Source organism: Phyllostomus hastatus, unplaced genomic scaffold, assembly GCF_019186645.2.
Source record: "Phyllostomus hastatus isolate PE091 unplaced genomic scaffold, TTU_PhHast_1.1 phas_scaffold_317, whole genome shotgun sequence".
NCBI lineage: Eukaryota > Metazoa > Chordata > Mammalia > Chiroptera > Phyllostomidae > Phyllostomus > Phyllostomus hastatus.
In genome coordinates, this window is record NW_025334023.1 from 16,680,241 (window position 1) to 16,701,485 (window position 21,245).

General features: G+C 35.5%; 1 protein-coding gene across 1 annotated transcript; it reads left to right on the forward strand.

The window, feature by feature from the left end:
- The first annotated feature begins 8,873 nt into the window (after positions 1–8,873).
- LOC123805646 (ribonuclease P protein subunit p20-like) lies at positions 8,874–9,296 on the forward strand. Its single transcript, XM_045818346.1, has one exon. It carries the CDS (start codon positions 8,874–8,876, stop codon positions 9,294–9,296), a length of 423 nt encoding a protein of 140 aa, XP_045674302.1.
- The last annotated feature ends 11,949 nt before the right edge of the window (positions 9,297–21,245 follow it).

The following is a 21,245-nucleotide window of genomic DNA, read 5'->3' on the forward strand; positions in this document are numbered from 1 at the left end:
CAATAAAAACCCTGTGAAGGGAAGGATCAGGCATTCTCCTTTGAGAGAGTGACCAGGTCACTCCGAGGCACTCTCCCCTTGAGAGAGTAGCCGTGACGTCCCTTTTCCTCTACAAGACTTGGTAGTCCATGTGAATTTATCTCATATCTCATCCATGATGCCACGGACACTGCGGGCCAGTGTCTGTGTCACTTTAGCTTTTTCTTTCTGGGGAGTTCTACATATGCCCTTTGATTCTAAATGCTTGCTCCTCTGGCATTTAGAGTTCTCTGGAGTACTCTTAGTTGTAGGTCCTTGTTTTTCATAACTTTGAATATTTCTTGCCAATTGCTTCTAGACTGCAAAGTTTCTTTTGAGAAATCAGCTGACAATCTTATGGGAACTTCCTTGTAGGAAACTAACTGCTTTTCTCTTGCTGCTTTTAATAGTCTCTTTGTCTTTAACCTTTGGCATTTTAATTTTATCTGTCTTGGAGTAGGCCTCTTTGGTTCATCTTGTTTGGGACTCTGTGCTTCCTGGATTGTATGTCTATTTCCTGCACCAAGTTAGGAGGTTTTCTGTCATTTTTTTCAAGTTTGTTTTCAAATTCTCTCTCTTCTCCTTCTGGCAACCCCATGATGCACATGTTGGTATGCTTGAAGTTTTCCCAAAGGCTCCTTACACCCTTCCTTTTCTTTTCTTTTCTTTTCTTTTCTTTTCTTTTCTTTTCTTTTCTTTTCTTTTCTTTTCTTTTCTTTCCTTTCCTTTCCTTTTCTTTTCTTTTCTTTTCTTTTCTCTTTTCTTTTCTTTTCTTTTCTTTTCTGCTTTGCTCTCTCTCTCTCTTTGATTCTTTTTTCTTCTTGTTGTTTTGATTGGGTGTTATTTTCCTCCTTATATTCCAAATCACCGATTTGATTCTTGGCTTCATCCACTCTACTGTTCATTCCTTATAAATTGTTTTTCATTTCAGTTAGTGTATCCTTCATTTTGGGCTGGTTTTTTATGGTTTTCATGTCCCTTTTTATGTGTTTAAGTTTTCTCTGAGTTTATCTGCACTTCTAAGCTCATTGAACATCCTTATAAACATTGTTTTGAACTCTGCATCCAGTAGCTTGCTTGTCTCCATTTTGTTTAGTTCTTTTTCTTTTTGATTGTCTATTCTTTCATTTGGGTCATGTTTTTTTGTCTTCTCATTTTGCCAGCCTCTCTGTGTTTATTTTCAAGTATTTGGTAGAGCTGCTAGGTCTCCCAGGATTGGTTGAATGCTCTAATTGTACTAGGTATACTTTAGAGTCCAGTGGCACAGCCTCCCTTATCACCCAAGGTGGGTACTGGAAGTGTGCCTACCATGTGTACTGTGTACACCCTCCTCTTGTAGTTGAGTCTTGATTGCTTTTGGTAGGTCAATGGGAGGTATTTATCGAGTCTGAACAGCTGCAAGAGCTGTCTGTGACTGTTGGCCACCAACCACCAACCACTATGGAGGATTAACTGTGCAGGGGCCCACTCCAGAGAACAGGACTCACTTTACCACGGCTCTGGTGCCTGCTGAATCCATCCTTTTGTATGTTGCTAATGGAGATGGTTGGGTGGTTGTGCTACCATGTGATCTGTAGCTGTCCACTGGATGTGCTGGCTCGGGCTTCCTAGGGGTGCAGTCCAAGGTCAGCCACTGTCTGCGGCTGTGTCTAGGTCTAGAGCTACCTAGCATAAGCTACAATGCAGCCTGAAGATGGATGCTACATATGCTATGTTTGGAGGTGTGCAGGATAGGCCAAGCTGTGAACTGAGACTACTACTGGCTGCCACCAGTAGTAGGTCTAGGATTACCTATCAAAAAGTATGGGGTACACAAAGGCCAAAACAATGCTGGTTTATAGAGAGACTTTAGGAAAATCTGAAGCATAAGCCAAGATAGGCCATTTGTATGGAAAGCCCCTGGAAACAGGTTGGTGGCCTTAAAGTTGGGGGAGGCAGAACCTCAGGAAATCACCAGGGTGTGGTAAACATCATGAGCCATGTTGATGGAGTCTCATATATGGTGCCAGAGGGCTCAGGAAAGAAACAATGGTCTCTGCCAGCACTTGTTTAGGAGAAATCTGTCCCCTCAGCTCTCACGCTGATACACTTTAGCTCCTCCCCATTTGCCTCTGCTGATTTCATGCTGCTACCTCTGTGCAGCATGAAGGAGTAAACTGAGCAAGACCATGTGTGGGTCCTTTAAGAGGAACTGCCTGGAAATTCAGAAGTTTATCTTCCACAGCCTTATTCCCCATTGGTTTTTATAGCCAGAAATTATGGGGACTTATCTTTGGCACTGGAACCCTGGACTGGAGGGCCTGTTGTGGGGCTTGGGCCCCTCACTTCTGAGATGTCCCTCCTGATTTTGATCTGCCACATGTGGGTGGGGAATTACCTTATTCTGTGTCTCCACCCTTCTTCTCAGTCTTGATGTAGTTTCTTCTTTAATTTCATAGTTGTAGGACTTCCATTCAGCTTAATTTCTAGTGGTTCTGAGTAATGGTTTTTCTCAGTTTCTAATATTTTCTTTCACAAATAATAATACCACAAAGACATAAAAAACTATGTATAAGAGGATTCACAGAGTAGCATTATTTAATAAAAAGATAAAACCTGGAAATAAACCAAATATTAATGAATGATGAAAAGGTATGCACAAATTGTGGTATATCTATTCAATGTGATACTATACAAAAATGGGAATGAATGAACTACAAATACAACAAAATGGATGAATTTCACAAACATAATGGTTAGTGGGAAAAGCCAAAGAAAAAAAATACATGCTCTGTAATCCATTTACATAAATTTCAGAAGCAGGCATAAGTAAATTACTATGTTTAAGAATGCATACTCATATGATAAAGCCATAAAGAAATATTAAGAAGTTATTATCATAAGTGACAAGATAATGGTTACTTTTCAGAAGGTTGGAGGAAAGGTGAATATTTTTGAACTGTGAACATATTTCATTTCTTTAGCAGCCAATGTTCACTTCATAATGTTTCATAAAGCAATGAATATATTTTATGTACTTTCCTCTCTTCTCTTTCCCATATCACAGGAATCTGAGGTCTACGTAAGTATTTAGAATTTCCAGTGGTAACACAGCTTTTAAATATTACAGCATAATTTTTTCATATAAGAATTAGCTTTGAATATTCAAATTAGATGCAGATTCACTGACTATAAAGATAACTTTGGAAGCTGGGTGGAAGTAGGTAAATGACCAGTAAATGTATCATCATCTACCTGTTGACCCAACAAAAGGCACATCATATACAAGTCATGAACAGTCAACTTTCACCCCTCTTCCTAACCACTCATGGCAGGTCTTGAGTTCCACGTAGGATTAGTTATACACTCGACCTGTCTACCTATCTATAGCTAGAAGTCCAATCTCAGGGCTTAAAAAGTAATCTTATTTATTATAGTTAGTCATGCCACATTGAACATAAACATTTACCTCCATTTTCCCCTCAAATCCCATTAAAATTGTGGTGAAGGAAGTATATATATATTCTCCATAAGGACAAATAAATTTGAATTGGGTATTGCAATAGACACATTATATCAGCAAGTTTTGTTTTGATTCATTTTGTCTTCCTTTTGGCATTTAGGAATGTTTGTGTTTTTGTTCAGGTGGTTCTCTGTATAGGAATACCTTTAAATAATGGCTTCTTTCTTTTTCTTCTTAGGATTTTCTACTCAGTTTATCATATTTGGCTGACTTTGACTTTTCTATAAACCAGTGTTTTTCAACATTTTTCATCTCATGGCACACATAAACTAATTACTAAAATTCTGTTGCATACCAATAAATATATTTTTTGCCAATCTGACAAAAAATAAGTATAAGTTTGATTTGTTCTTATTGGACAACTATTTTTGTGTTGGCTGTTGTCATTGTTTTTATTTGACAATCTAAGGGAAAATGTCCCTGACTAACTGATCAGGTATTGCATGTTTAAAAAATTTTTGTAGCACACCAGTGTGCCTCTTTCAGTACACTGGTTGAAAATCACTGCTCTAGTGCCCTGGCTGGTGTGACTCAGGAAGCTGGGCACCAGCCTATGGACCAAAGGGTCACAGGTTGGACTCCCAGTCAGGGCACATGCCTGGGTTGTGGGCCAGGTCCCCAGTTGGGGGTGTGCAAGAAGCAACCACACATTGATGTTTCTCTCCCTTTCTTCCCTTCTCTCTAGAAATAAATATATAATTTTAAAAAAAGAAAAAAGAAAATCACTGTTATATGCAGTCCATGAAATTATTATTCTTTTCTCCCTTTCTTCCTTCTCTCACTTTATTTATTTTTCTTTGTTAGAGAATGTAGCATTTACATACTAGTCTACCTTGATGACTAACTTTATTATTTATTAAATATATTTATTATATGCATTATATAATGATATATAAATGAATATTCATTAAATAGATATATTTACTTACAAAAATATATTAAAGATATATTAATTGCTTACCACTAGTCTTGTGGCTGAAGTTTGTCTTCCAGTAGAATTGTCAGGAATTCTACTAGAATACTGATTGTGAAAACAATATTCTCTGCGTTCTTATGTGTTTAAAATAGCTTTTTCTATTAACCTGAAACTTGAAGGAGGACTTGAATGGATATAAAATTCTTGTTCATACTTGCTTTCTAAATATTTTTAAAAATACTACTTCATTATACCTATTTCTGTGTTGTTTTTATAAAGATTAGACATCTGATGTTATATTAAATGCTATTGTAAATTCAATTAAAAAGTTCTACATTAAAATTAAAATTATTTGTTTTTATTGTAACAATGTGAACACCAGCTTTCTTGGAGCACAGTGCCATGATATGATTTTCTTACCAAATTAAGGAACTTAGGAAGTAAAGATGTACTTGGGATTAGTGGTGGTACATGTATAATTGTGTTTACTTAAGCTGTGATGGTGTACTAATTAAAATAGAACTCCGTGGGAATTTGAAAACATTTTTTTACAACAATAAACCATCTTGGCTGGTGTTGCTCAGTGGACAGAGCGCTGGCCTATAAACCGAAATGTTGTGGGTTCAATTCCCAGTCAAGGGGCATTTATGAGTTGCAGGCCAGATCCCAGGTTAGGGGCATAAATGAGGTAACCAATAGATGAGAAGCAACCAATCTATGTATTTCTTGCATGTTGATGTTTATCTCCCTCTCTTTCTCCCTTCTTTCCCCTCTCTAAAAAATATACAAGTAAAAAAAGTATTAAAAATAACTAAAATGAATTTGGTGGAGGGGAGCCTATGCTGAATGAAAAACAAAATTATGAAAAAAAAGTAAAACCTTATTATGGTAGTACATGTTTTCTTTTAGGTTTTTTGCATTCATCAAACTTTTAGAAGTGCCCTGAACTTATTTCATTACTCTGTAAATCAATATAAATGTCCTACAGATAATACTGCATATATTGTGATAGATTCTCCCAATATTTGGTTACTTTTTTTCAAAATAAGCTGAACATCTTTAACCAAAATAGTTCATACATTTAGATTGCTTACAACTCCAGCTTTTGAAGTCCTTAGTGAATTGGAATTTTAAAAGAAAGATTACAAACAAGAATACATCAGAATTTATCCCTACAAAGCCTGGGAGAAAATAAATCATAAACAGAGAAGAAGGATTAGAGATGATAATTTTATATATTAAAACCCGTACATTTATGCTTATACTCTTTAGCACACACACACTGTTATTTGAAGAGTTCAGCTTTGGTAATGCTACTCATATTTGAATTTCCAATATTGGCAGCAGTCTTAATGCAAGAAATTTATTAAATCCTCACATCAAAATTGTAAAGTACATTTTTTAAAATTTTATTTTAATTGTTGTTGCAATACAATTTTCTATATTTTACTCCCATCCAAACCCACCCACCCAGCCCTCCCCTCCTTCCTCCCACTTCCACCTGTAAAGTACATTTTCTTACAATAAATTCATATTTATTTTTACTCTAAAAATTTTTCATTCTAACGTGGTGTCCTTATTAGTTTTAACAGCATCACAAAACAGGAGGTAAGAATCATACACATTTTTCCCCTTCTCATATTCTCTCGGGCCACCATCTTATTCCAGTCATTGTGGATGAACTGAAAACATCTCATCTCATCTGCATGACATACCTTCCTCTCTCTAGTCCCAGGCTTCTCTGGTGCCATTGTGTAAAATGACTGATAGAGTCCAGTCAGCCATTCAGATGCTTACCAAACTTGAAAGTGGGAAGAGTAAAGAGCTTAGTTCGGCTGTTATATTGTACATATGAGGGGTAAATGAAATGTTTTGTAGGTTTGAAGAAATTAACAAAAATTTTAAAGTGTGTTGCTGACTAATTTATTTGTAGCCCACTTTAAAAATCTCATAAATACAGAAATAATCACTAAGCATTCCAGTTTCTATAAAATTTTATATGCGTGTTTCCAATTTTGGATTATTCTAGACTACATTTTTCTCTGTTTTTTTTTATCCTAACCTGAAGACATGCTTATTGATTTTAGAAAGAGGGGAAAGGAGAGAGGGAGAGAGATTGGGAGAGAAACATCAATGAGAGAAAAAGATCTAATGGTTGTCTCACATGCTCCCCAACTGGGACTAGACCTGCAACCCAGAGATGTGCCCTGACTGGGAGTCAAACCTGTGACTCTCCAGTTTACAGGATGACACACACTTCAACCAACTTAAGCCACACCAGCCAGGACTCTAGACTATATTTTTTCTAAAAGGAAACCTCATTTATATCATCCTTCCTTCCAAACAAGGAACTTTCACAGTTTTTAAATTGTGGATAACAAAGAATATTTTTAAAGACTATCAAGACATAGAAATTTACTTTATATGTCTAACTAAAATGTGAGATCCTTGAAAGCAGGTAGTTTGTTTCTTTATTCACTATTATATCCTGAAATTTTAGAACAATGACTGACATTAGATAGATATTCAGGAAATATTTGTTGAATACAATAAATGAATGAGTTTATATGTACTCAATAGGAAAATAGCTAAAAGATGGGAAATTCACAATTAAATTATCACTGAAGTTTTCTTTGCATAATTTGGAGAAAAATCAAACCAAAAAATTAAGTATAGAAATTAATTTAGAGATATTTATATTGCAACAAACAAAACAATATTAAACTCCAGAAAGAATAGTCCATATAAATTGAAAAGGAAGTTTGCATGAAAGCAGCAGAATAATACTTTTAAATGTTTAAAGGTTAAGTTGAAATATATTTCATTTTAAAAAGCAAAAAATTTAACTATGGATAATTATATACTCAGTCTTGCAAAGCTTAAACATTGTTATACAATGTAAATGTTTTTTTTTTTTTGCCACAAGGTGGTAGCAAAGATTTATTTTAGAATCACTGGACACCCTCAGTCAATTATACCAAATGATGTAGTACATCTTTAAAAGCCATAATGCATAAGGAATGTAGAGAATACACACACACACACACACACACACACACATATTTCCTTGGTGGTACCATTTCATCAGAAAGATTTTATCATTGGTGCCTAGAATTTCTATGGCTGTTTATACTTGCCTCCTCTCAAACTCTCCATTTCCATTGCATTTTGCACATTTCAGATTAATCATACACTACAAATCTGCTTTAAAACTTCAATAATTCCCTTAACCATACATAATTTAAAAATTATTATATTCACTCAACCAATTCAGTAACTATATTCTATTTACAAGACACTGTGATAGGCACTAGGAATGAAAACTAAATACATGAAACTTTGCATTTTGGGATTTACAAACACGTAAAGATAAAGCTACAACAAATAACTAGAAAATGTCTGATTTGAGGACTGGGGATGACAAGTGAGTTTGACTCTGGGCTTCTGGGTCTGAGATTCAGGAAAAATATCTGGACTTGAGAGAGAAGTTTGACAATTATCAACATGAAAGTATATTGGAAGAGCATATAGATATAATTTGTGAATTTGTTATTTACTTCAATTTTTATACATAACTGCCAAAATATTTAAAAACTATAGAAGTGATTAATGCAAAATTCACTCAGAATATCTTCATTGCCTGCTAACATTTTGATATACATATTTTCAGACTTATCTCACACATAAGCACAACTTACATGTTCATGCTCTATATATCTATCTGTATGTAGAAATAGAGCATAAAGGGGGTCCTCTTACACATCCTGTTTTTGTAAATGCAATGCACTTGATAAGAAGTGGGAGGTAGAGAGGTCAGTGAATGAGACTAAAAAGGAAAAGCCAGGAAACTATATAAAATCAGAAGAATAGCCACGTATGGCGAGATTTGAATGACTTTTAGGAATGAAACAATAATTTGGTTTTAAATTCTGCAGAGTGATTAAATGAGAAGAACAATCAACTGGATTTGGCAATTAGCATCCTGGGTGGTGAAGTCGGCTCAAGCAGCTTTAGCCAGACTGCTAGGGGATAAAGAGGGATAAGAAGCAGAGGATCAGTGGCAGCAACTTTTCCTGTGAGAGGATTCCTTTGAAAAGACAGGATTGGCTGCTTCTGCCAACTCCTGCTGGCTCAACCCACACGACCTCTCCTGTTCCCTTTGTGCCCACTGGAGTGGCCTGGATGTCTGCTGCCCCCAATGCCCCCACCCCTGGCACGTGACCTGGGTGCCTGACTCATCTTGGGATGCAGGGTAGGCTTCAGTCAGGGGTTTAGGGCAGGTGCCCCCAAGGTACTCCCTGGCTGCCCCTGGACATGATACTCGACCATCTAGATGGAGGCTGCTGTGGTGGCATCGCTGGCTTCTGATCAATCAGCTTCCTCCAGGAAGTCCTTTTGTGTTGAAAGAGACCACAAATGATGTGGAGGGCATGCAGCATGGCAGGAAACAGAGAGCACTGCGGGACCATCGAGACTGAGCTGGATCCAGTGGAATACACCCTTCAGAAGTGGTTGCCCCACCGCCTGCCCCAGAGGCCCAATGACATTTATGTTAATGTGAAGACTGACTTTAAGGGCCAACTGGCCTGCTGCCAGAAGCTGCTGGACAGGGGGTCATGGGGTCAGAATGCATGCATTGGGAGCTACATTCATGGCTTGGGCCTGGCCATCAACCATGCAATCTGCATTGCCCCACAGCTTCAGGTGGGCAGCTCCGGGTCCTTGCAGGTGGCTGCCCATACCTCCATAGTGAAGCTTGCTGATGAGCTGGAACCAGAGACTAGTACACAAGAGCCATTGACCCACATCAGAAACAACTCGGCCACCCACACCCCAGTCTTCAGGGTTACACTCGAGTAATAAAATGAGTCTGGCTCACCTCCTCCATCTACCTACCCTCAGCTAGGCTCAGGTATGACTCTCCTTGTACTGAGTACTGCCATGGACCTCCTACTAGAGCCATATAAGGAAAAGCTTGCCGATTCATAGCCCAAAGGACTCTGAATTGACAGGGGGAGAGTGTCTCTTGTTGGGCCCAAGCAATGGGCCTACCTATCTTTGTGGTCTGTAACCAGCCATTGTCCTAGGCAATAAAAAAGACTGAATTGTGTTAGTGCCCACGTACCTCACTGCCATAGCCTCTCCCCTGTGTAAAGTCTGTGTGTACCTGAAAAGGAGAGTAGGAAACTTGGTGAGTGTTTAGGTGCAGGAGGGGAACCTGAGTGCCTTCCCAGAGAGTATAGATTGTAAAATAGACCATGTATCATAAACTTTAGCACATTGCAAAAGAAGCCTGGCAACCCAATGTTTGCTTTAAAATTTCTCATTATCTCAGAGGCAGGCTGAATGGGTAAGGTATACGCTCTCGCCTGCTGAATGCAGCTGGGATAGTTTTATGCTCAGGAGCATCAGGCTCTGGTAGAGATTCTCAGGCACAGGAAAGGTGAGGATTTAATAATGCATCAAGCTCTGTGGTAGGAACTGACATATGGCTTCCTTTGCTTCCTGGTCCTGTGGGCCCAAATTGTGCCAAGCAGCTATGATCCAGAGCCCTTGAAACCCTTCTGGCTGGGCTGCTCTAGTGGGAAAGGAAAGCCTTCTTTCTGAACTACTGGGCACACAGATAATAAATACTTTTTGTTTGGGTATTTTTTAAAAGATCTGATCTTACATTTATCAAACAAGAGTCATCTAAAGCAATGTTTACCAAAGCGGGTGGTGATCCATTTATGGGTCTTAAAATCATTTTACTGGATCATAGACTTAAAAAGCATGTAAAGGAGTAAAACTTAAGGGACAGTTTTGATGCCACTTTTTCAGTTATCTTGTGTTTATATATACACACGTGTACTAGGTAAAAAAAAAAGAAAAGAAAAAGACAGGATGGTAGCTCCATAGAAAGTCTGAACACAGGAGCAGTTTTTATCGATTAATTGATTTAAATAAAGTAAAAAATACTACAGCATGAATATAATTTGTGAGGAAAAAAAAACCCAGTGGACAGAGATCTAAAATGTTAGAAAAGAATAAATAATAGAACAAGATCCTAGAAATGGCCAGGTGTGGTCAAGAACTAGGCGAAGCATTTGTTTATGCATAGAGAGAATGTTGCTTTTTGTTTTTTGTTTTTCCTTCTCAGGTTAGAGGAAATCATGTGAAAATGAGTGCTAGGTATAGTGAAGTGTTAGGGTATAGCCGTAGAGAGTTCGTATTCAAGGATCTTCACAAGATGGTGTCAGCCCTTTGTTAATTCACTTCATATTATACAAATTGAACTACTTCTTGCCCCAGTGTGTACCATGATTCCACTATGCTTTGTTCACTGCATTCTTTTCTCCAATCTCTTCTTGTTTAAAGCTTATACATTCTTCAAGGTCCAGAACAAATTACACCTCTTACCTGGAGCCCTTCTCACCACATAATCTAGTTCAAGTGCACTCTCATTACCTAAAATTTATAGGTTACCCAGTGAATGTCATCTCCAGAATGGAACCAGTTAGAATGCTAGAGGGAAATAGAATGAGTGTTAAGTGTGATGGTGGTTTAAAGGAGAACCTTCCAGTCCTTTCATGGTCTGACAACAGCAGAGAATCTTAGGCATAGTGGAGGGGTTTCTTTGTTTTAACCTGTCTCAGTAGTTTTAGAAAATATATTAAGTTCTTCTAAAATTCATTTCATTGCACTGCTTTTGAAAGCACAAATTTTAATCTTATATTAAATGTAAAATGTATATTATATTTGATTTGTTAGTAAGAAATGTTTAATTTTTTGTTTCTGCTAAGTTTCCCAAAGGTAATTCTAAAATTGTGTTAAATTATTTATATAATATGTGACTTTTTATCAATATATAAGAAGAATAAAACTAAGAAGAGGAATAAAAGCAGTTGTATATTAACAAATAATTAAAAGCAAGTAATGAGAAAAACCAGGATTTGGACTAAGTAGACCTGACATTGTGTTCAAAGGTATAACCTTGGGCATGTCACATGCTTTCTAACCTTGAAGTAGGTTGTTAGGAGTATCAATTGAGAAAGTTTCTGTAAAAAAGTGTTGTGAACCAAAGACTTGCAAAAGTATTAGTAAAGTTGTTTTAGGAGCATTCATGTAAAAGTATGTCATGGTTTTTATTTTAAAAAAACTTTATTATGTTACACACTTACAAGTTTGACAGATTGACAGTTATAAATTTTACAGATATTTATATTGACAGCAATTTGGTTCTTACTACTAAGCACAAGTTTGACAATTAGAAGTCCCTTAGCAAATGTTTATTAAATTAATAGTGAATAACTGGCTGTATCCTGAATGCTATCAAAATAACTAATTTTGTTTTTAAGGATCAGAGGTCTTTATTATGCTTTAAAAATATACATATAGAATATTTTGTTCAGTTTTTAGCTAACAGGTATTTAACTTCAGATTTTGATTCTCAGATCATTTTGCCTTTTGCTCATGCATATAAAATATTTTCATCAGAACTATTATAAAATTGATTATTTTTATGTGAATATATTTGGAGGAATAGCTGTGATTACATCAGTTTAATCTGTTGATAAATTTTCTCTACACTGTTAACCATTCACGATTTTGCCATTTTAATGTTGAATTTACTGAAATTATTTGCATTAATATAATTTTTTTATTATAAAGGTTTCAACAAGATTTGATCCATTGTTTTCTTGCCTAAATAAAATGTTATTATTTTAACAAGGTATTGGGAATTTTCTTTGGTGGCCATTATTTCTATCAGATCAAATGTGCTTGCATCAAATTTTATATGTCTGTGTTTTACTAGGAATTTTATCTATGTGCAAATTTACTTGCCTGGTAGTATTTCTCCCATCATACTCATTAAAGTTTTAAAGACTGGAAGCTTATGTTTATTTGTTGACTATTCTAAAAATTTATATATAGAGTGATTGCCTTCAAATAGTTTAAGATTAAGCTAATATCCAGGGCTGATTTCTTGTATGGATAAGCCAATTTTTCCTTAGTTTGTCAATCAATCTGTATCTTAGCACTATTTCTAATTCATTTTTTTAGTATATTTATAATGTACCTTCCTTTTCATAAGTCTGCAAAAGGAGTGAGCTTAGTAGATAACACTTAATTAGACATTAAAACACATATTTGGTCAATATTTTGTGGTTCTGAATAATATATGCTTAAGATTCTCTCCATTTCTTTGAATAGTTAAGTTAATAAAGATTATTTTATAGGAAATACTATAATAAAATACAAAGTCTGGCAGAAGTAAGGCCTGCTTGAGTTTGGCCAGTAGGGTAATAATATGGGTGTAATAATTTATACTTTTAATTTGAACATTTAACCTAAAACATAATATGGTGTGCTTGAGTGTGATGTTGTTGTTACAGAATTACATGCTTATGATTTTGTAACAAAAGATGTAATAAAAAAGTGGTGTTATTTGTGCTGTATCCTGTACTTATTAGTTGGTCATGAGATAATTTAATGAGGATTCTATAATAATCAAAGCAGAATGTGTCAAGAGGACTAATGAGAAATAAGACAATATTGTAATATAATAACCAAAATTTTAAAGAAATATAGTTTCAGGGAAAATGTTCTCATACTAAAATAATGCTGTGAAATATCCTCCCATGGGAAGTGTGAGCACTTCAGTTATTCAAAACCAGCCTGGAAACAGCATTAAAAAATATACCCCTGGGAGTAATTTTATACAGTGGTTGAGTCGATTAAGAGCCTAATAGGCCTTTCCCATATCTACTTGTTATGACAAGTAAAATAGCAACTTTCACATAGTACTTGCCATTGGAAAATACAAATTAAAAAATAATGTGACCAGTGCAGGTAACATGATTCTTTTAATAAAATATAGTCACATTTTACTAACCTATAAAATAATAGGAGCAATGATTTTCAAAGAGTTTGAAAATAAAGAAGGTTATGAAGTGTTGTCAAGATCCATTGCATATTTTTATTCACACATATTACTTCTCTGGACAAATAATTCTAGAAGCAGAAAAGAGGAAAAGAAAGGGAGCTAATGTAATAAAAAGGAAAAAAATTAATTGGAGGGAAAACAGAAAACATATGCTAAGCACTCAAGGGGCATCAAGCTTTAATGGGACCAATTCAAGAAGTATTTATTCATACTAAAATAAAAAGAAATCCACATGTTTCTGTTTTGAATGTGTTAAAGAAGTACATAATTGTTCTCACTCTCTTTTACGAATACACGTCTTTTACTGGTAGCAATATCATTTTTAAGATCTCATATAAAAATATTTCATTGCTTAAGCTTTTGAATATCTGTTTCATGATATTTCTGTTCATTTTTCATCATTGAAAGTAAGTGAATATGTTGAAAGATAATGTGAACTCTAACTCCAGATACATAATATTTATAGTACTGTATACTTATTTAAAAAATATAAGTCTAGGAATCTTTGAAAACAGCAAAAGCCAACTAAATAATGTCTAAATATGTGCATGGTTATGCTTCAGTTGTGTTATGTAGATATGATTTTTTAATTTTTAATATTTTAATAATAGCAGAGAACATGGGATCTTTCTCTTCTTTTACATTCATTACTACATATGACAACAAAACAATTCAGTGCTTACTCTCTTCCAGGCTGTTTATATTAAATAATCCTCACAGAGCTCTGGCTCATATGGCTCAGTGGATTGATTGCCAGCCTGCGAACCCAAAGGTCACTGGTTTGATTACCATTCAGGATCATGGTGGGTTGCAGGCCAGGTCTCCGGTGGGGGGCACACAAGAGGCAACCACACATTTATGCTTCTCTTTCTCTTTTTCTCCCTCCTTTCCCCTCATCTAAAAATAAATAAATAAAATATTTTAAAAAAATAAATAAGTAATCCTCACAGAAACTGAGATGGGTGCTTGACTATCCCAATTTTTCAGATTAGGAAAATAAGATGGACAAGGGCTTATTAACTTGCCTAAATTATCACAGCTGGTAAGTTGAAAAGATGTAGTTCAAACCCAGGGATTCTGAGTCTAGAGCTCATGTTTGGAGCTCTGTCCAAGCATTTAAAAATAAGTTTATTCTATAGTATTTGTGAATTATAGAATTCATACAACAGAGCTGTAATATATTTTGCAGTACTCGTATAATTAATTTGAAGACACGTTCAGGTAGAAATTGACCAATAGTATCTTCTCAGTAAGTGTTCTATTGCAGCCAAAGTCAAGTCTTACTTTTGTTCCCAAGTGCCTAGTACAAAGTCAGTATATACTTCCGTGGTTACTTAATGTATATTTGTTGAATAAATTATACATTAAAATTTCACAGAGAAAAGTTGCTCAATAAAAGGGAATGGAAACAATATTTTAAAGATACTTTTAGTCTATGGAGAAGGTTTTAAAAAGGTAATTAAATTTTTATTTTGGAATTATTGAAGAGTCACACGCAGCCCTAAAAAAATAACACTGGGAGATTCCCATGTAGCCTTCACCCGGTTTCTCTCCATGGTGACATCTTGTAAAGCTATCATACAAATACCATGATGAGGAAGTTGACATTACTATAATTTTTGTATATTATTCAGATGTCCCTAGTTTACATGCACTCATTTGTGTATATGTGTGCATTTAATTGTATGCAATTTTGTCACATGTCTCATTGCTATATGTAACCACTATCACAGTCAAGATACAAAACACTTTCACTACTATAAAGTTACCTATTGTACCCTTTAAAACCAAGCCCTCCAGGTCCACCCCCTTCCTTAGTCCCTCATGACCACTAATTTGGTTTCCATCTCCATTCTTTTGTCATTTCTAGATGTTATATGAGTGGAATTTTATAGTATAAAGCCTTTTGGAATTGTCTTTTCACTCAGCATAATTCCTTGGAGACTTATCCAAGTTATTTCATATATAATTACTTCATTCTTTTTTACTGCAGAGTTGTATTCCATGGTGTATGCGCCCCAGTTTGTTTCACCTTTCACCACTGAAGGACGTGTTGGTTGTTTCCAATGTTTAGCCATGACAAACAAAGCTGTCATAAACCTTTGTTATGTGTTTTTGCATGAACATAAGCATTCATTTCTCTGGAATAAATGTTCAAGTGTGTAACTGCTGAGTCATATAGTAGTTGCATGTTTAGTTTTATGAGAAACTTCCAAAATGTTCCACAGTGGCTGTACTATTTTATATTTCCACCAGCAATTTATGATTGATCCAGTTTCTCTGCATATTTGCCAGTAATATCTCATTTGATATTGAAATTATTTTTATTTATTTATTTATTTAAAAATATATTTTATTGACCTGGCTGGCATAGCTCGGTGGATTGAGTGCGGGCTGTGAACCAAAGTGTCGCAGGTTCAATTCCCAGTCAGGGTACATGCCTGGGTTGCAGGCCATGACCCCCAGCAACTGCACATTGATGTTTCTCTCTCTCTCTCTCTTTCTCCCTCCCTTCCCTCTCTAAAAAATAAATAAAATATTTAAAAAATGTATATATATTTTATTGATTATGCTATTACAGGTATTGTAATTATTTTTAATTTTAGCTCTTCTGATATGTGTATAGTAATATTTCATTGTGATTGTAATTTTCATTTCTTTAACCACAAATCATGTTGAACATCTTTTCATGGGCTATCATGTGCAAAGAGTATCAGAGGACACTGGAGGTATATAGATGGCAAAATTCATTTTTCATTTATGCATCCCCTTTGATAAAAGGTCTATTCCTCTTTTGCCTATTTTCTAATTGTGTTATTCTTTACAGTCGAATTTTGAGTGTTTTTAAATATAATCCAGTTACTTATTTTGATTCTTTATGTATTCTAGATACTAGTCCTTTGTGTGGTTTTCATATATTTTCTCCAGATGTCTCTTAATTCCCTTAAAAAAAGTCCTCTGTAGAAAAGTTTTTAATTTGATGAGGTTTAATTTACCAGTTTTTCTTTTGTGGATTGTGCTTTGGCTTCAAGTAAAAGAATTCCTCCTCTAGTCTTAGATCCTGAAGATTTTTTTCCCTAAAATTTTTATAGCTTTATAATTAACATTTAAGTTTATGATTCATTTTGAATTAATTTTTAAATTTTATATAACATATGAGGTCTAGTTTAAGGTCTTTTTATGCAAAGGCTATTTCCATTGAATAATTTTTTCACTTTTATATTAATAAAAATCTGTTGGACTAACTCATATAGGTGTATTTATTCTTCATTTTGTTCCACTGATCTATGTAAAGATATTTTAAGATATATTTAATACCAAGAAGAATAAAGAGAAAATCCTTCAGGAGAGGTCAGCAGATATTTTATTTAAAGGTTCAAATAGTAAATGTTTTTGGCTTTGTAGTTTCTTTTGCAACTAGTCAGCTCTGTTGTCAGGAAAAAGCAGCCATAAACAATACATACAATAAACAAATTTGTGTGGCTGTATTCTAATTAAACTTTATTTATAAAAATACACAGTAGATTGGATTTGGCCTATAAGCTATGGTTTGCCAATTCCTCTTCTACAGAAAAGAGTAATGATTGAGGTAAAAAATATAATTGTCCAGAAAGTATTGGATATTTGTAAAATACTGTTAAATTCTTCCTTATACTACAGTGATTAACATGCTAATGTCCTTGTTTTCATCTTAATTAATATTTCTCACTTGAGTAATGTATAAAACCATTTTTAAAAGGAAAGCACTCTTGTAAATTACTTTTTACTATGGTATAATTAAGTATAATAAGTATAATTTTATTTCATTTATACCTCTTATGTATTTATATAAGCAAAACTATGGATTAAGGAAAATAACATTAACAAAATTAATTTGATATAATAAATGAATTTTTTATTCAATATAAATAACTCTCCTCAGGTTGAAAATGGTACTGACTCTTCAAAAGGAAAGACTACTTAGTTTGAAATGACTGTGTGATGACTCAATTCTCCATAACTTTTTCCTGTTAAATGAGTCTTAATGCCTTGTTAATTCAATACACTGTTACAATATTTGGCCATTATTGGCAAAACTCATCAGTTATAGGTAAGTGGTTATTTTCTTAAACTCTGACAATTAAAAGCTCTTTCTTGTTATACTCTTATCATAAACCCAAACTGTGTACTGAATCTGGAAAGCTGTTCTTAGGTTTAAGATGATCTTCAGATGACCTAGAATATACTTATATTAAATCATAAAGTTTAAAAAATCTTGTAGACAATAACCCCTGTTTACATGTATACAAAACTTCATTTAGGAAATGCTGATCTTGCATCTTTCTATTTAAAAGCTGGGAGCACAGTCTTTTGTGAAAAGAACATTTGCCTAAAATATCTATAGACTTCTGAAAAAATGAGTATATGTAATTTACAGGTATTTGCTTTGGTATAATTAATTTATTCTGAAGGACTCATATGGAATCATTGTCACTGGACATGCATTCTAGTTAGTATTATAGTGTTTTAAGATGTAGCATAAGCCATTTTTGTATTATTATTAACAGGTATTCCCTGAATACCTATTGCATGCTAGCATTGGAAGTGAAAATAAAATTAATGTTTGGTCCCTATCCTTGAGCAGTTTTGAACTAGTTTAAGAAATAAGTCATTAACAGTAAATTATAGTATCTGTAGCTAACATTTATCGAAAGCTTACTATTGTCCTAACCATTGTGGCTCACTTGGTTGGGTGTCATCCCACAAAGGAAAAGGTCGTTGGTTCAATTCCTGGTGTAGATTTAGTCCCTGGTGGGGGTTTTTAGGAGAAGCATCTGATCAATGTTTCTCTCTCACACAGATATTTCTCTTCCTCCCTTCCCCCACTCTCCCTCTCTTAAAAATAAGCTTACTGTTTTCCAGGTCCTATACTTGTAGGATCTTTACATGTATTAAATCATTTTTCATACAAATAACCTTATAGGGTAGGTATGATTTTTTTCACTCTTTTACAGAAGTAACTAAATGACAGAGAATTTAAGTAACTTGCCAAGATACCACAGCTAAAAAAACTAGTTTGAATTGCCATTCAAACTAGGCACTCTGACTCAGTAGCCAGTGCCTTTAATCCTTGTTCAATATTGTTTTCTCCAGAAGGGAAGTAATGCCCTTCAGGTTGGTTGATCATGGACAAGCTTTGAGTCAACTGATTCTACAGGTTGTATTTGACCATCTTGTACCCCATAGCAATCTAATAAATAGAGTAACACAGTCATTTTTAAAAGTTGTATAAAGGAGGAAATTATTTGGTCATTTATAATGGTCATATTTTTAAAAATATATTTAGGAAAAGCTTCTACCACCTAAACACCTTCAACTTTACTTTTTTTTGGGGGGGGGGGTGATACCACAATCATCCTTCAAAATGACTGCCCCTGTTTATGACTTCCCTTCAGTTGGAATGGTAAAGACATTGCATTTATTTATTTATTTATTTACTTACTTACTTACTTATAATTATATTTTATTGATTGTGGTATTACAGTTGTCCTGATTTTTCCCCCTTTGCTCCCCTCCACCCAGCACCCCCTACTCCCTCAGGTAATCCCCACACTATTGTTCATGTCTATGGGTCATGCATATAAGTTATTTGGCTACTCCATTTCCTATACTGTACTGTACATCCCCATGGGTATTCTGTAACTACCTATGTGTACTTCTTAATCCTCTCATCTCTTCACCCATTCTCCCCATCCCTGCTCCTATCTGTCAACCTTCTGGTAATTAACTTCATTTCTCTTGCTTTTAAGAGTCTCTCTTTCTCTTTAATCTTTGGCCGTTTAATAATGGTATGATTTGGAGTGGGCCTCTTTGCATCCATCATAACTGGAACTCTCTGAGCTTCTTGGACTTGCATGTCTATTTCCTTCACCAAATTAGTGAAGTTTTCTTTTACTGTTTGTTCAAGTAGATTTCCAATTTCTTGCTCTTTCTCTTCTCCTTCTGGAACCCCATGAGATAAATGTTAGACTTCTTAAATTTGTCCCAGAGGCTATTTATACTATCCTCATTTTGTTGGATTCTTTTTTCTTCTTGTTTTGATTGGTTGCTTTTTGCTTATGTTCTAAATCATTTATTTGATTCTTAGCTTTATCCAGTCTATGTAAATTGTCCTATGTTCATTTTCTCTGTAAATTGTTCTTTATTTCAATTAATGTACCTTTGTTTCTGACTGGGTTTATTTTATGTTTCTGAGATTCTTATAACCAGTGTTTTGAACTCTGCATCTGATTACTTATCTCCATTTCGTTCAGCTCTTTTTCTGAAGTTTTGATCTGTTTTGTTGTTGTTGTTGTTGTTGTTGTTGTTGTTGTTGTTTTCATTTGGGCCATGTTTCTCTGTCTCCTTGTTTTGGCAGCCTCCCTGTGTTTATTTCTATGTATTAGGTAGAGCTCTTTGACTCTGTGTCTTGGTAGTGTGGACGAATGTAGTAGGTGTCTTGTAGGGTCTTGGGTGGCACAGCATAATCATTCAAGCTGAGTATTTGAGATGCACCCTTTGTGTGGGCTGAGTACACCCCCCTCCTGTAGTTGAGCCTTGGTTACTGTTGATAGATCAATGGGAGGGATTTACCCAGATTTACCCAGACTGGATTTACCAGTCAACTGCAAAGACTGGCTATGGCCGCTCACCACCAACCTTTGCCTTCTGTGGAAGATCAGCTACACAGAAGCAGGATGGTGGGGGGGGGCTCCAATGTGTTATGTAGTTATCCACAGGGTACACTGGACCTGAGGTTTCCCAGATGGTGCAGGCCAAGGTCACCCCCCACCTGTGTTTTGCCTGGGGTACCCTGCCTCAGCTGGAAGCAATCAGAGATGGGGGCTACTTGTTCTGGGCTTGGAGATTCTCAGGTGAAGCCAGGTTGTTGACCATAATCTGGCTGCTGCTAAGGCTCCCTGAGGCCAGCTATTGTTTATTTGATAGAAGTTAGGAGCCAAGTCTAGCCATTCTTATGGAAAAGCAGCTTAGGTGGGCCTGTAACTTGGGTGAGGTAGAGCATCTGTGGGTCTCCAAGGTAGGTCACACAGTGTTAGCCAGGTTGATGGAGTCTCAGATATGGCACCAACCTACTGGCTCTGTGGGGGAAGGGCTCAGCAAATGGACAATGGTTTCTGCTTTCCCTGATGCCAGACATTTCAGTCTCTCTTCATATACCACTAGCACCCTTCAAGCTGCCACCCTGGTTCTGGAGCTCAGAGGGAGTGAGTCTCAGCAGGTGAGTCCATGTGTGGGTTCCCCAAGAAGAACTGCTTAGGGCCCTAGTAGCCTCCTCCACTGATTCAAGACCCACTGGTTTTTGCAGCCAGATGTTGTGGGGAAATAACTTCCTGCCACTGAAGTACTGGGCTGGGGGGCCTGGTGTGGGGCAGGGACTCATCTCTCCTGAGATATCCCTCCCGAATTTTTATCTATGTGTGTGTGTGGCCAACCTGGTCTGTGTCCTCATCCCTCTTCCCAGTCTGGATAGATGTGGTTTCTTTAATTCCATAGTTGTCAGACTTCCATTAAACTCAGTTTCTGACTTTTCTGAGTTATAGTTGTTTTGTATTTTAGTTGTAATTTTGATGTGGCTGTGAGAAAATGCAAGACATGTCTGCCTATGTTGCTATCTTGACCAGAAGCCTAATTTCCATTCTCAATGACAGTGCATTTAATATGGAGATTTTATATCTTTAATCTGGCTATTTTTATAGTTTAAACATATTTTGAAATATAAAGACTCAGGAGTACAATGCATTGTGATCAAATAAGCTTACTAAAGTTGGAAATCATTTGGTTTACACTGATACATTTTAAAGATTGTTTCTGTACTAAAAAATTTATGATTATTGACACGTTTA

Excerpts from the sequence above, each read along its gene's own strand:
- LOC123805646 (XM_045818346.1), top strand. The coding sequence starts at position 8,874 with ATGGCAGGAAACAGAGAGCACTGCGGGACCATCGAGACTGAGCTGGAT.